The sequence below is a fragment of the Betta splendens genome, chromosome 12 (genome assembly GCF_900634795.4).
Source record: "Betta splendens chromosome 12, fBetSpl5.4, whole genome shotgun sequence".
NCBI classification, from domain to species: domain Eukaryota; kingdom Metazoa; phylum Chordata; class Actinopteri; order Anabantiformes; family Osphronemidae; genus Betta; species Betta splendens.
In genome coordinates, this window is record NC_040892.2 from 7,127,102 (window position 1) to 7,141,415 (window position 14,314).

The 14,314-nt window shown below is 42.0% G+C and overlaps 2 protein-coding genes across 3 annotated transcripts; both read left to right on the top strand.

Moving 5' to 3' along the window:
* The first annotated feature begins 209 nt into the window (after window positions 1-209).
* sdad1 (SDA1 domain containing 1) lies at window positions 210-5,344 on the top strand. The gene is made up of 22 exons (XM_029170092.3): window positions 210-406; window positions 508-612; window positions 724-822; window positions 913-1,023; window positions 1,146-1,217; window positions 1,307-1,407; window positions 1,497-1,554; window positions 1,655-1,729; window positions 1,851-1,952; window positions 2,043-2,112; window positions 2,219-2,322; window positions 2,544-2,601; window positions 2,678-2,736; window positions 2,809-2,885; window positions 2,978-3,075; window positions 3,196-3,272; window positions 3,395-3,524; window positions 3,666-3,757; window positions 4,403-4,590; window positions 4,727-4,811; window positions 4,927-5,088; window positions 5,172-5,344. The coding sequence occupies exons 1-22, from the start codon at window positions 317-319 to the stop codon at window positions 5,217-5,219; spliced, it is 2,061 nt and encodes a 686-aa protein (XP_029025925.1). The 5' UTR covers window positions 210-316; the 3' UTR covers window positions 5,220-5,344.
* A 680-nt stretch (window positions 5,345-6,024) lies between these two features.
* On the top strand, window positions 6,025-12,771 carry klhl8 (kelch-like family member 8). Of its 2 annotated transcripts, none has more exons than XM_029170096.3 (12): window positions 6,025-6,151; window positions 8,174-8,393; window positions 8,520-8,581; window positions 8,733-8,898; window positions 9,022-9,342; window positions 9,424-9,610; window positions 9,721-9,864; window positions 10,018-10,129; window positions 10,217-10,385; window positions 10,474-10,633; window positions 11,050-11,251; window positions 11,328-12,771. In XM_029170096.3, exons 2-12 carry the CDS (start codon window positions 8,196-8,198, stop codon window positions 11,449-11,451), a joined length of 1,845 nt encoding a protein of 614 aa, XP_029025929.1. In that variant the 5' UTR covers window positions 6,025-6,151; window positions 8,174-8,195; the 3' UTR covers window positions 11,452-12,771. The 2 variants fall into 2 exon arrangements, with proteins under 2 accessions (XP_029025929.1, XP_029025930.1); XM_029170097.3 differs by lacking the exon at window positions 6,025-6,151 and adding an exon at window positions 6,268-6,518.
* Window positions 12,772-14,314: the final 1,543 nt, after the last annotated feature.

Sequence of the window (14,314 nt, forward strand, 5' to 3'; positions counted from 1 at the left end):
TATCAGAGATATTGTGATGAGATCTTTATAAAAACCTGAAATCACTGCAGAGCACTAACTTATTTTAATAATAATCATCATCATATTATTATTATTATTATTAGTAGTAGTAGTAGTAGTAGTAGTATTTAAATTAGCAAACTACGATACGTCAGCAACGAAAACTAGTGGCCTTAAAATTCTGCGGAAGTGACGTAACACGTGTCCCGGATATGACGTATATCTTGACAACTTTAATGGCTACCTTCATGTTGGCCACGCTTGCTTGGTAAAGAGTAATATTTTCTTTAACATATAAACACATTCATCGTAAATCATGTCGGGACGACAAAGCAACAAGTTGCCCAACAATTTACCGCAACTGCAAAATCTTATAAAAAGAGATCCACAGTCATACGTGGAAGAGGTAAGTGTTGTTAGACAAGTTTGCTAACGTCATTAGCATGCAGGCTAGCAGTTTGTGAATTTTGGATGACGGGTATTAACAGTGTACAATGGTATTTACAGTTTTTGCAGCAGTACCGACACTATCAGTCCAATGTACAGATCTTCAAACTGCAGCCAGACAAACCAAACAAAGAACTGGCAGAGCTCATCATGTTTCTTGCACAGGTAATACGTTATAGGCTGTATCATATAGATCACTGTCCCTCTCTCTCACACAAAAACATGTTGTATATGTCATCTAAGCAACATGTGTAAAAAGCTTCCTCTGTCTCTCAGATTGGCCACTGCTACCTTCAGCATCTGTCTACCTTTCCACAAGAGCTGACAGAGTTATTACTGAGTCACCACACAGTCATAGACCATGATTTAAGAATGGTAGGTTGTTTAACGTAACTACACGTGATGACCACAGTCCATGTTGATATTTCTTCAAAGGGTTTTGTATATTTTCCTTTTTTTTGTCAGACTTTCTGTAAAGCCCTCATTCTTATGAGGAATAAAGATCTGATCAACCCGACAGGCCTCCTGGAGCTATTCTTTGAGTTACTACGATGTCATGACAAACTGCTCAGAAAGGTTAGTGAAAGGTTAGGACAGTGCAAGTGACAAATCAGGCTTTTTTTACATTCTGAATGTAAGAGTTACAATATTATTTCTTCCTTTTACTGGAGTAAGTATTTGCTGTTGTCTCTCCACAGACACTGTACACACACATTGTAACAGATATCAAGAACATCAATTCTAAGCACAAAAACAACAAGGTCAATACGGTAGGTACATGTATATGAGTCATTGCTACATTACATTTGAATGTTTGAATGCTGCAGCCTCAAGTTTGTTTTTGTAATGTCTGTTTTAGACGTTACAGAACTTCATGTACACCATGCTGAGAGACAATAATCCCATTGCAGCAAAGAGCTCCTTGGATGTGATGGTGGAGCTATACAGACGGAACATATGGTGGGTGTCTTATTTATAAAGCCTTAACGATTGTTCTTGAGCTCCTCATGTAAAGAAAAATATTTTACCCTCTGGTATTTGTTTCTTAGGAATGATGCTAAAACAGTTAATGTCATCACAACGGCATGCTTCTCTAAGGTGACAAAGGTATGTCCACTTGTTTTTTTTCTTAATTTTTCTGATAAATTAGAATTTGTAAGTTCAGTAAAAAATCTAGTCAATCTTAACTGTGTCTCCTTGTCTTCAGATTCTTGTTGCAGGTCTCAAATTCTTCCTGGGCAAAGATGAAGATGAAAAAAATGATAGTGATTCTGAATCAGAGGCAAGCACCATATGACTTTGAGTGTATAGCTTTATATTCAACAGAATTAAATAAATTTGAATTAGATTTGCTGCAGTTCCTCTTTGTTAATAATAGTTACTTTGTTATTCTTGTCTTCCAGACGGAGGGTGTGTCAGCTCGAGACCTGATGGTGAGGTACTCCACAGGCAAGAAAAGCTCCAAGAACAAGAAGAAGTTGGAAAGGGCAATGAAAGTCCTCAAGGTAGCATTGTTAGAATTGAGCAGAGTTATAGGATTGTGTTTTATTAATATAAATTAAGTTCTGGGTTCATTGTTTATATTCTATTTGCAGAAAAACAAGAAAAAGAAGAAAGCTGAAGTGTTCAACTTCTCTGCTATTCACCTTATTCATGATCCTCAAGGTAGATCTTGTCTCCTGCTCTGTGTAACTCTAAGCAAAACTACAGTGCGATGCATTTGTTGTTATCTTGACTTCACAGAACATTTACACTTATCTCTCTCTTCCAGATTTCTCAGAGAAACTTTTGAAACAGTTGGAGACCTCTAAAGATCGCTTCGAGGTGAAGATTATGATTATGGAGCTCATATCCAGACTGGTTGGAATCCACGAGGTAAGTGACTGATCTGGATGCTTGACCTGGTTTTATTTTGTTTTATCTTAGAGCAAACCTGTTAATATGTATATGCTGAACATGTTTGAACACCAATAGAAGCTGTGCAGTAGGTAATTATCTTTAAGTGTACAAAACCAATTTATTATGATAAGAAGCGTATTTGATGAATAATGAATGAGAAGTAAAAGGCTCAGTGTTGTTTTTTTTTCCTTCTACAGCTATTCCTGTTTAATTTTTATCCATTTGTCCAGCGGTTTTTGCAACCTCATCAAAGAGGTAAAACCATGCTGACTAAGATAAAGTGATTTGACTTCTACTAATGACACATGGTAACAGTCGTTTGTTTTTGTAGAGGTGACAAAGATTCTCCTATGTGCTGCTCAGGCTACGCATCAACTCGTCCCCCCAGAGGTACATTAAAATTTCCAAAGAACTTCCATAAAGATTTAGACAATGTTAAATCAGATTTTTTTTGACATGCAGGTCATTGAATCTGTCATTATGACAATTGCAAACAACTTTGTGACTGACAGAAACTCTGGAGAGGTCATGACTGTGGGGTGAGTAGTTGGCCACATGTTTTTATGGATACTTGAAATGATGAGTGTAAAACGTCATTTAAAAGTAAAATTCTGCTCTTCTTGTACTTCAGTATTAATGCCATCAAGGAAGTAGTAGCCCGCTGCCCGCTGGCAATCACTGAAGCGCTGCTGCAGGATCTGGCCCAGTACAAGACCCACAAAGACAAGAGTGGGTGTCTGATAGGCTGCTTTGATTTTCTTTCCACTGTATTTTTTGGGCACTGTTCTGAATGCAAGGCATGTGTGTATGTTCATTCACTAAACAAGCACACTTTTGTGTTTTCTCCAGATGTGATGATGGCTGCGAAAGGGCTGATCCATCTGTTCAGAAGTCTTAATCCAAAGATGCTACACAAGAAGGACAGGGTAAGGGCAACCTAAATAAATAATTAAATATTTATTTCCCCTCTTAGATAATTAAAACATGGAACATTGTCAACCAAAATAACCTATAATTGTTGAGCCATGCATGTGTTTGTCTGGTCTAGGGGAGACCCACAGAGGCCTCTGTAGAGGCGAAAATCAAAGAATATGGAGAGCTTGAAGCTAAAGACTATATTCCTGGTGCAGAGGTCCTTGAGGTGGAAGAGGAGAAAGAAGAGGGAGAGGAGGACGATGGTCAGCAGATATTACATTATTGAATCCATGTTATTGTTGGCATTGGCTGATTTGATATTCATTACCAACTCTGTTTTGATGGAACCTATGGACATAACATATGGCCAATGTGTTTTTTTTTTTTTTTTTCATTTTGTACAGACGGCTGGGAGAGTGCTAGCATTAGCGATGACGATGAAGATGGGGAGTGGATCGACGTTCACCACTCGTCTGATGAGGACACGGGAGAAGTGGTGAGGATGAAATACAGTAAATTGCAAAAGTATCCACCCCCCTTGGCATTTTTCGTGTTTTGGTGTCTCACAACCTCGAATTAACATGGATTTTTTTGAGGATTTGCATCATATAATTTTCAGAACATGCTCACTACTTTGAAGTTGTTTTTATTGTGACGCAAATAACAAATAGGATAAAATAACAGAAAAGGTCAGTGTGCACTATTCACCCCCTAAAGTCAATACTTTGAAGAGCCACCTTTTGCGGCAATCACAGCTCCAAGTCGCTTTGGATACGTCCACAGATGTACTATTAGATTGAGGTCTGGGCATTGACTAGGCAATTCCAACACATTTACATGTTTCCCCTTAAATCACTCAAGTGTTGCTTTAGCAACATGTTTCCCTGTGCGGATGGTGTTCTTTGGGTGATGTGACGGGTTTGCGCTAGATAGCATTTTCTTTGATGGACGATAATTTCAATTTTAGTCTCATCAGACCAGAGCACCTTCCTCCAAACATCCTGGGAGTCTCCCACATGCCTTTTTGCAAACTCAAAACATGCCATTTTGTATTTTGCTGAAAGTAATGGCTTTCTTCATAGCTGGGCTGCTATGTGCAGCAACGTGTGTTTTGATCAAACATGTTGTTTACCTCTGTAAGGTGGAAAAAATTCAGAAGATGCCAGTTGAGGAACAAAAAGCAAAGGCAGCAGCCGTCAGCGCAAGCAGACTCCTCACTCAAGACGATTTCAAGAAGATCCGTCTGGTCCAGATGGCCAAGGATTTTAATGCTGCGCCAGGCAAGGGCCAGAAGAGGAAAATTGTGGAGAGTGACGATGAAGGCGACAGGTGAGAAAACCATTCAAACCCAGTTGTTGAAAAATTTGATCATCTGCAAAGAATTGTCTTTTATGTAACCTGTTTACTTTTTTTTCTTTTACAATAGATCATACTTAAGTTTTTGTATGCTTTTTAATCATTGCAGAGGAGAGCTTCTGACCTTAAGGGATATTGAGAAGCTGCATAAGAAACCAAAATCAGACAAGGAAACACGTCTCGCAACAGCAATGGTAAGACCTTATCTGTAACTGTTCTAAATGAAATCTTAATCCTACCTCTTCTAAAACCACTGTGTTTCTGAAGCCATTTCTGGGCAGATTACAAGTTGTTCTTTACTTTCCTAAGGCGGGTCGCACCGATCGGAAGGAGTTTGTCAAGAAGCGGACCAAGCTGAACCCACACGCCAGCACCAGCAACAAGGAGAAGAAGAGGAATAAGAACTTTATGATGATACGACAAAGTCAGAATGTCAGAACGAAAGGCAAACGCTCCTTCAGGGAGAAACAGGTAACTAGCACATATGAGAAACACACAAAACACACACAAAAATAAAACATCATTGCAAATAAAACAAATTTCTTTTTCTGCAGCTTTCTCTCCGGAATGCCCTTCTAAAGAAGAGGAAAGCGCATAAGTAGGACACATGGATGATGCTGACAGCCCAGTGACCAGAAGAGTTCTCATCTTTGTGTCAAATGTTGCACATTCTTGGCTTGTAAAACATAATAATCTATTATTTTTGAATAAACAGAATTACACTGTTCCTAACATTTTCTTGGTTGCATGATTAACTACAAAACTATGTAATTTTTTTATAATTTTTTTTTTTATTTAATTTAGATGACCTAAATGTGGGGTAGCATTTATTATTTATATGAAAGATGGTTTACAGTAAAGTCTGGTCTAATGTTGCCAAGAAAGGGTGTGAAAAAAACTCTGGTAGCAGAAATGTGCAGAAACAGCACGTCTGTACGGTCAATACAACTCATAGGGGAAATGGGGGAGATGTTAATGTATAATTTAAGGTGTGTTTTATTGGCCAGTATAGTTGTATAATACTTGTAATGACAGTCTAACATTGCCTTAGTTTGCACACTATGTCTAACTTTAGTGTTTTATTTTGAACACGTCAGTATTTAGTGGAACTTCTGTTTAGTGAGACAGAAGATAAATTCTAAAACGTTTGAGATTTTCCCTTGACACAGCAGAGGCTAGTGTCTGTGGATATTAAAATGCAGTTTAGGTAAATTACCAAACTTCAAGTAACAACACAAATGTTAAAACACATAGATGACAGTCAAATGATCAGTTACTATATTATCATTATTACTCATACAATAACAAGAATTATTAACAAGAATTAATATTATTTTAAGGTGTTGTACTTATCAGATTAAATCTAATCCAAATAAAGTTTAAATTCAAGCAAAACGGGTTCAGTCGTCAAATGGAAAAAAGAAAAAATAATCTATAGTTGTTGTTTGAAACTACATTTCCCATAAAGCCCCTGGAATCACAACAAACATTCCACCAAATGATGCCGGGATTTTAGTTCTCACTGCGACATGAGGTACGTTAATGAATATATTACATTTGGAACTATGATTATCTAGACTCCTCGGGTATTTTACTGTTATATTCTCCGTATTTACGCAGAAGCAGCTGTTAAATCGTGACCGCTCTCCCAGTCAGCGTTAGCCGTCGGTCGGATGCTAGCTTGTTGTTAGCAGTCAAGCTAGCCGGTAATCCGCTCTTATGTTGTCTATTTAGATGTATTAGAGTCGTTATGTGATACCAATATGATTTATATGAAGAGGGATTGTGTCGCGTATGTGTTAAAGGTTTAACACTCATTATAAATACCACGTAACTATTTGACTTGACCACTCAAGCTCATCCTGCTCAACCAACTGTCGACGTGTTTTTCACCTTTAACGGTAACTACATGTTTGATGCTACTTGACCTTCTGTCCGCTGCTATGCTCAATGTTGCCTATCAGCAAAGTCCGAGTACCTTAACACTGAAAGTATTAGTAGGATTTAGTTGTCATCTAAAGGAGCCAGCTAACGTTTGTTGTGTTGTGTTCCTTCATGATGTGGACATTAAACCATTCATATTAGGTTCCTAACGATTGTGTATTTTGGCATGTCCTACACACGTTCTAACCGGGAAAAGCAAGTCAGGCTAGTTTTGTTAGCTGGGATTAAAATGATTCATTATTTATGGCAAATAATGTGTCCTACAGGGAAACTGCAAAGCCACAGACTGGTTCTAGAATGTGAGGTGTGAAAGATGATGATTAAATGGAAATTGTAATTAATACCTTCAGCTTAATCGCTTTGGTTAACAAGCTGCTTTCCCTTGAACATTTTAAAAGGTAGTGAGGGAAACAATTCAGCTTGCACCAAGCCAGGTCATTAGTCAGGTGGTTACTCCACTGTCTGAGTCCCCTAAGAGCAAAGCTGAGAACAAAGCACTTGGCAGCACTGAGGGAAGTTGCTGTGTCCTCTTACACGGGGTGAAGTAATCTAACGTGACAACAGTGGGTTTCTCATGAGTGCACCCCCATCGTCTGTGCACCCTTGTGCCTAATGCACCGTGCTCGTTTCCTAGTGAAGGTCCCTTTTGTATGGTGCACAAAAATATATTGCCTGGGTGTAAAAAGAGGTTCCTGCTGCTGTTTCTCAGCTTGTACTCCACAGGGATGAGCTTTTTTACAAACATCTCTGTCGTTGAATTATTAACCGCCTCTATCTTGTACTGCCTATGAATAAAATATCTTAGTTTGAGGATGTTATGTACCAACTGGTCCAGGAACCGTCTTTGATTAAAATGAATATTAACCAAATCAAATGGTGCCAGAGATGAATCCTTTCTCACAAGTTCATAAAGTGGAACAGAAGTGTAGAGCTTTTGTTTGGTCGTGCAGATGATTGGCTGTTTTCTGCTCTTATAGCTGAGAGGACTAGTGATGAGGGGGCGATACACTGAGTCTTTTCAGTTTGACATTCATAGCTTAAGAGAGAGACTGTGCATCATCAGTAAGGTGTGGGTGGAGCTTTGGCCTCTGGCTGTCTGCTCTGTTTTCAGCTAGAGACTGAGAGTTTTCTGTAGCCATTTTTCATCAACCTCTGCAGTAGGTAGGAGATTATTTCACTTTATCATATGTGTGTAATTAAATTGATGTTATAGGGTTTTTTCACACTTGGCTCCAGTTTTTGCTGATTTTGTAAAGAGGAAGTGTCACTGACAGAGGAGGAATACTATAAATACCAGGTTTGCTCATCTGGCAGGCAGTGACCCCCACTACTTATTTCTCTTTTGTTTCCTCTATCGAAGCTGGTAGAAAGTTATTTGCAGCGAGTTGCAGTTTCTATTACAGACAGAGTTATTCTGGCATGAAGCAGTTACTGGTAGTTGTAATTCACCCTGCTGTTATTGATGGGGTGAGGATCCAGGACTGTTTTATGCAACGCTTGAGCCAAAATGTAAAATGAAATCTATTTTTATTGGTATTAATAAGCGAGTAAAGTATGAGTAATCATAGAAAAGTTGTATAATGTTTTCTCATCCCTTTTTTCTTTCCTACAGGAGTAGTTTCCTGTAGCCAACTATGGCACCAGGGGATGTGGTGCCAGACCATGCAAAGCAGCTGAAGTCCAAAGAGAAGCGGCCTGGAAACAGGGCATATAAAGCAGAGTGCGAGCCTGATGGGTCCTTTGTCTTTGAGGCTCATGAGGCTTGGAAGGACTTCCATAACTCCCTCAGGCATTTCTATGAGGTGGGGGAGCTCTGTGATGTCACATTAAAGGTAGGTCTGAATGTCGGTCTACTCAAACTAAATTCACAGTAGAGGGTGGTGGCTTGAACATACATAAGGTGGTTCCCCTATTCATACTAGGCAGGTGTTGTTTAACATCTGATTCTCTCTATGTAGGTTGGTAGTAGGCTAATATCATGCCACAAACTGGTGCTTGCTTGTGTTATCCCCTACTTCAGGTATGCTTGATTTTTACTGTGTTTTTTCCACTAGACCTCTAATGTCTAATATCTATGATTAAATATATTTTTATACTAGTCATGTTTTGTAATTTGAAGATTAGAGGAAGAATCTTTCCTCGTTCATGTCTGTAACCATTTGTTCTCTCAGGGCCATGTTCCTGTCTGAGATGTCGGAAACTAAACAGGAACTGATAGAAATCAAGGACTTTGATGGTGATGCTATTCAGGACCTTGTTCACTTTGCCTACTCCTCAAAGCTCACATTAACAGTGGACAATGTCCAACCACTGCTTTATGCTGCCTGCATCCTTCAGGTAAACAAACATAAATGTAGCCAATGCAGTTTAGGACTTTTGTAATGTAGTGATTCTGAGCTCCTTAAAACATGAATAAAAAAGGAGAATTTGTTAAATGACTTTATTACTACTTGAACCTAGGTGGAGTTGGTGGCGCGAGCTTGCTGTGAGTACATGAAGGCCCACTTCCACCCCACCAACTGCCTCGCAGTCCGAACCTTTGCTGAAAGCCACAATCGCGTGGACCTGATGGACATGGCCGACCGTTACGCCTGTGAACACTTTACTGAGGTGGTGGAGTGTGAGGATTTCACATGCGTGTCACCGCAGCACTTGCGGACGCTCTTGTCGTCCAATGAGCTCAATATCCACTCAGAGACACAAGTGTACAATGCAGCAGTGAAATGGCTGAAAGCAAACCCACAGCACCACGAGACCTGGCTGGACCAGATCATGTCTCAGGTTAGCGCTACGATGTGGTACCTCCTCAAATTTATGTCTTTGTTTGCGGGAACGCATTAATTGTGTTTGTGTCTCCTTCAGGTGCGCCTCCCTCTGCTCCCTGTAGAATTTCTGACTGGAACAGTAGCCAAGGACGAGATGATCAAAGGTAACCTGAGCTGTCGCGACCTGATGGATGAAGCCAGGAATTACCACCTTCACCTCAGCAACAAGGTGGTGCCAGACTTTGAGTATTCATCCCGCACTGTACCCAGGAAGCACACTGCAGGTAGGTGGCGTTTGTCTAGTCCCATAACATAAGGCAATGTATTTTTAATGTCTTCCTGTGAGGTTATATGCTGTGTTCTGTCGTTGTTCTGACCTTCAACTGTTTTACAGGGGTTTTGTTTTGTGTGGGTGGCCGGGGGGGTTCTGGTGACCCTTTCCGCAGCATTGAGTGCTACTCCATCACTAAGAACAGCTGGTTTTTCGGCCCTGAAATGAACAGCAGGCGACGTCACGTGGGTGTAATATCTGTGGGAGGTAAATTATATTTAATGGAGAGGTGAACAGCTGGCTTTAGAAAGTTAAGACAATTTTTTAAACAGCACATTTCATACATGTCACATGTATTTTATATAGATATGTGGTATATCAGATTTGTGATGGGAGGATTTGTTGTTTGTCCATCCACAGGCAAAGTCTATGCCGTCGGAGGCCATGACGGTAATGAACATTTAGGCAACATGGAATTGTTTGACCCCCTCACCAACAAGTGGATGATGAAAGCCTCGATGAACACAAAGAGGTATGAAACTGCGTGATATTGAACAGTTTAGTTCTTCTGTCCTTCTGGAAGTCTGCTGTAAGCGTCTGGATTGTCTGTGTTTATTAGGAGAGGTATAGCCCTGGCAGCTCTTGGAGGCCCTATCTATGCTATTGGAGGTCTGGACGACAACTCCTGCTTCAATGATGTTGAGCGTTACGACATCGAACGCGACTGCTGGACTGCCGTGGCTCCGATGAACACACCCAGAGGAGGAGTGGGGTCTGTAGCATTAGGGGTAAGACTAAATGAAAAAATGAATCATTGCCGACTCATAAACCACACATCTGCAGTGCGCTTCAATCTGTGCATCTTGTCTGTGCCAGAATTTTGTGTATGCAGTGGGAGGAAACGATGGCGTGGCATCACTGTCCAGTGTTGAGCGTTTCAACCCTCACCTCAACAAATGGACAGAGGTCAGCGAGATGGGCCAGCGGCGAGCCGGAAATGGAGTCAGCAAACTTAACGGCTGCCTCTATGTAGTGGGTGAGAGGAATAAGTGAACTGAGTGGAACTGGTGGAAAGTTGTCATTTTGTTAACCACCTGTAACATAGTTTTAGTTCACATTGGTAGTCGAATAATATTTTTAAAAATAATCCACTGTACCAAACTTTTGTTTCTAACATTTTAATTTTAGAATTTTAGCTCCTAGAATTTTACGTGATCACGCTTTTGTTGATAAACCCATGTCACATCACACTTCAGTATTATATTTCTATACACAAATGCATCAATCCAAAGATAAAAGTTCATGTTTTGTAATTATCATAGTTATAGGATCAAATGTCATCCCTACTTTAGGTGAAATAATAATCTACTGTAACCTAACTCCATTCAACCTTTACACACACTTACAGTACTAAAACAACTCCTGTAAATTGCTTGAATTCGCTCTCTAAAGGTGGCTTTGATGACAACTCGCCTCTGAGCTCAGTCGAGCGCTTCGACCCTCGAATGAACCGTTGGGAGTATGTGTCTGAGCTGACCACACCTCGTGGTGGGGTCGGGGTCGCCACCGTAATGGGAAGAGTGTTCGCAGTGGGGGGCCACAATGGGAACATTTACCTGAACACCGTGGAAGCTTTTGAGCCTAGAATGAACAGGTGAGGAGGACGCACTGCGTGTGGGTGGGTTATGCAGGTGTCAAATCTGAAATGATCTCTGGCTCCTTTGGTTCAGGTGGGAGCTGGTGGGCTCGGTGTCTCACTGTCGAGCCGGAGCCGGAGTGGCCGTCTGCTCATCTCACATCAGCCAGATCAGGGACGTCGGACAGGGCTCCAGCAACGTGGTGAACTGCATGTGACTGCCACTCCACTCGCTCATTGCCAGGTGATTAACTGCCAGTACGCCATCAGATCCCATCACCGCACAAGCACAAAACGCGAAGCACACAAACGGTGACTTCACCACAGCAATGCTGGTACTGTGAGCACTGTCTGAACATAAGCTTGGAATTCATGCAGTCTGGTGTTCAGTCTGTTCACAGTGCCTAAGGAATATTATGGGTTTCTACTGACTTGAAGTGCATGTCTGACAAATCTGAAGTCTTCTCTGACAAAATGACTCTATCAAGACGTTTTTATTGACTCCTCTCTGTGTTGTTTTGCAAACAGTGATGTAGAATTTTGTACTGTATTTTCATTCGTACCACTGCTTTCGCATAGTTTAACTTTTTCAATGAAAAATAGCAGCTGAGACTTGAATTGAGGAATGACCTTCTCGAGAATGACACGAGTTTAGATTCAAAGCTAGTGTACACGTGGATCTTGGCCATGCGGAGTGGGCCATGCCAATAGTTTTAGATATTATTTGAAATGTGTCACAGGACTGGACTGCTACCAGGTAAAATGCAAATAAGTCACTAAATGCATTTATACTACATTTTTGTACAGCATGTGTAATCACCAACACCCTTATCTGTAAATATTAATACATATTCAAAATTCTAAGATTATATGACAGGGTGAGTGAAACTATATTCTCAGCAGTTCTAACTGCATTAAGCTATATTAGACTCCAGCAGCTGTAGCTGGGGTTTGCCTCATTGTTTGAACAATCATTTTATGGCTGATTGGCACAACTGAGTCTCTGTTAGGAGATGACGTTGCCAAATGCAACGACAAGCTGTGGATGCGAATCTGGTTTAGACGCCTGTTGAATCTCATCATTATGTTTACCTCAATCTCAAGATTTTGACAACTTTATACAAGAGAGTCAAGGACTGATCGAAGCAATATAGTTTTGTCATTCCAGTGAATTTTCCGTTATTGTATTGAATTCACAACTTGTGTTTGATGACATCTGGACTGTCAGGAATCCTAATCAGAGAGCTTTTAGATGATTGTGTTATATTTTAATATATGGGCATTTTTGTATAATAAAATAGGTGTATCTTTGGTATTATTCTTTACTACTCTATCTAATCCATTGATGTGCACTATTTTACTAGAATAGAAGTGAGCCTTGAGTCTATTTTTGTCCCAAATGGAGAATTTAATGTTTTTGTGTTTTTTGTTACAAGCTTGATGTTTATTTAACTCACGTCTCTATCTGCAGGGTTTGAGAATAATTTAACAATTTCTGGCAACCGATTTATTTTTCAGAGAAGCCTGAGAGTGATGACCTTTTTGAAATATAAATATTATATACAGTTTATCCATCCATCCATCCATTTTCATCCGCTTATCCGGGGCCGGGTCGCGGGGGCAGCAGTCTAAGCAGAGAGTTCCAGACTTCCCTCTCCCCGGACACTTCCTCCAGCTCTTCCAGTGGGACCCCAAGACGTTCCCAGGCCAGCCGAGAGACGTAGTCTCTCCAGCGAGTCCTAGGTCTTCCTCGGGGCCTCCTACCGGTGGGACATGCCCGGAACACCTCCCCAGGGAGGCGTCCAGGAGGCATCCGAACTAGATGCCCGAGCCACCTCAGCTGGCTCCTCTCGATGTGGAGGAGCAGCGACTCTACTCCGAGCTCCTCCCGGGTGACAGAGCTCCTCACCTTATCTCTAAGGGAGCGCCCAGCCACCCTGCGGAGGAAGCTCATTTCAGCCGCTTGTATCCGTGACCTTGCCCTTTCGGTCATGACCCAAAGCTCATGACCATAGGTGAGGGTAGGAACGTAGATTGACCGGTAAATTGAGAGCTTTGCCTTTCGGCTCAGCTCCCTCTTCACCACGACGGACCGATACACCGACCGCATTACTGCAGCCGCCGCACCGATCCGTCTGTCAAACTCACGCTCCTTCCTTCCCTCACTCGTGAACAAGACCCCAAGATACTTAAACTCCTCCACTTGAGGCAGGAACTCTTCTCCAACCTGGAGAGAGCAAACCACCTTTTTCCGGTCGAGAACCATGGCCTCAGATTTGGAGGAACTGATTCTCATCCCAGCCGCTTCACACTCAGCTGCAAACCGCACCAGCGCACGCTGGAGGTCCTGGCCTGATGAAGCCAACAGGACAACATCATCTGCAAAAAGCAGAGATGCTATCCTGTGGTCCCCAAACCAGACCCCCTCCGGCCCCTGGCTGCGCCTAGAAATTCTGTCCATAAAAATAATGAACAGAACCGGTGACAAAGGGCAGCCCTGCCGGAGTCCAACATGCACCGGGAACAGGTCTGACTTATTGCTGGCAATGCGAACCAAGCTCCTGCTCCGGTTGTACAGAGACCGAACAGCCCTTAGCAAAGGGCCCTGGACTCCATACTCCCGGAGCACCCCCCACAGGATGTCACGAGGGACGCGGTCGAATGCCTTCTCCAGATCCACAAAGCACATGTAGACTGGTTGGGCAAACTCCCACAAACCCTCAAGCACCCTGCTGAGGGTATAAAGCTGGTCCAGCGTTCCACGACCAGGCCGAAAACCACATTGTTCCTCCTGTATCCGAGGTTCGACTATCGGCCGAATTCTCCTCTCCAGTACCCTGGCATAGACTTTCCCAGGGAGGCTGAGAAGTGTGATCCCCCTATAGTTGGAACACACTCTCCTGTCCCCCTTTTTGTAAAGAGGGACAACCACCCCGGTTGTCCAGTCCAGAGGAACTGTCCCCCTCCTCCACGCGATGCTGCAGAGGCGTGTCACCCAAGACAGCCCCACAACATCCAGAGACTTGAGGTACTCAGGACGGATCTCATCCACCCCCGCTGCTCTGCCACCGAGGAGCTTAC

Bases quoted from the DNA above. Each gene is read 5' to 3' on its own strand.
- sdad1 (XM_029170092.3), top strand. From the start codon at position 317: ATGTCGGGACGACAAAGCAACAAGTTGCCCAACAATTTACCGCAACTG. The intron at 613-723 runs GTAATACGTTAT...TCTGTCTCTCAG, and splicing joins TCATCATGTTTCTTGCACAG to ATTGGCCACTGCTACCTTCA. The intron at 4,812-4,926 runs GTAAGACCTTAT...TACTTTCCTAAG, and splicing joins CACGTCTCGCAACAGCAATG to GCGGGTCGCACCGATCGGAA.
- klhl8 (XM_029170096.3), top strand. From the start codon at position 8,196: ATGGCACCAGGGGATGTGGTGCCAGACCATGCAAAGCAGCTGAAGTCC. The intron at 9,865-10,017 runs GTAAATTATATT...GTCCATCCACAG, and splicing joins GGGTGTAATATCTGTGGGAG to GCAAAGTCTATGCCGTCGGA. The intron at 10,386-10,473 runs GTAAGACTAAAT...TGTCTGTGCCAG, and splicing joins TGGGGTCTGTAGCATTAGGG to AATTTTGTGTATGCAGTGGG.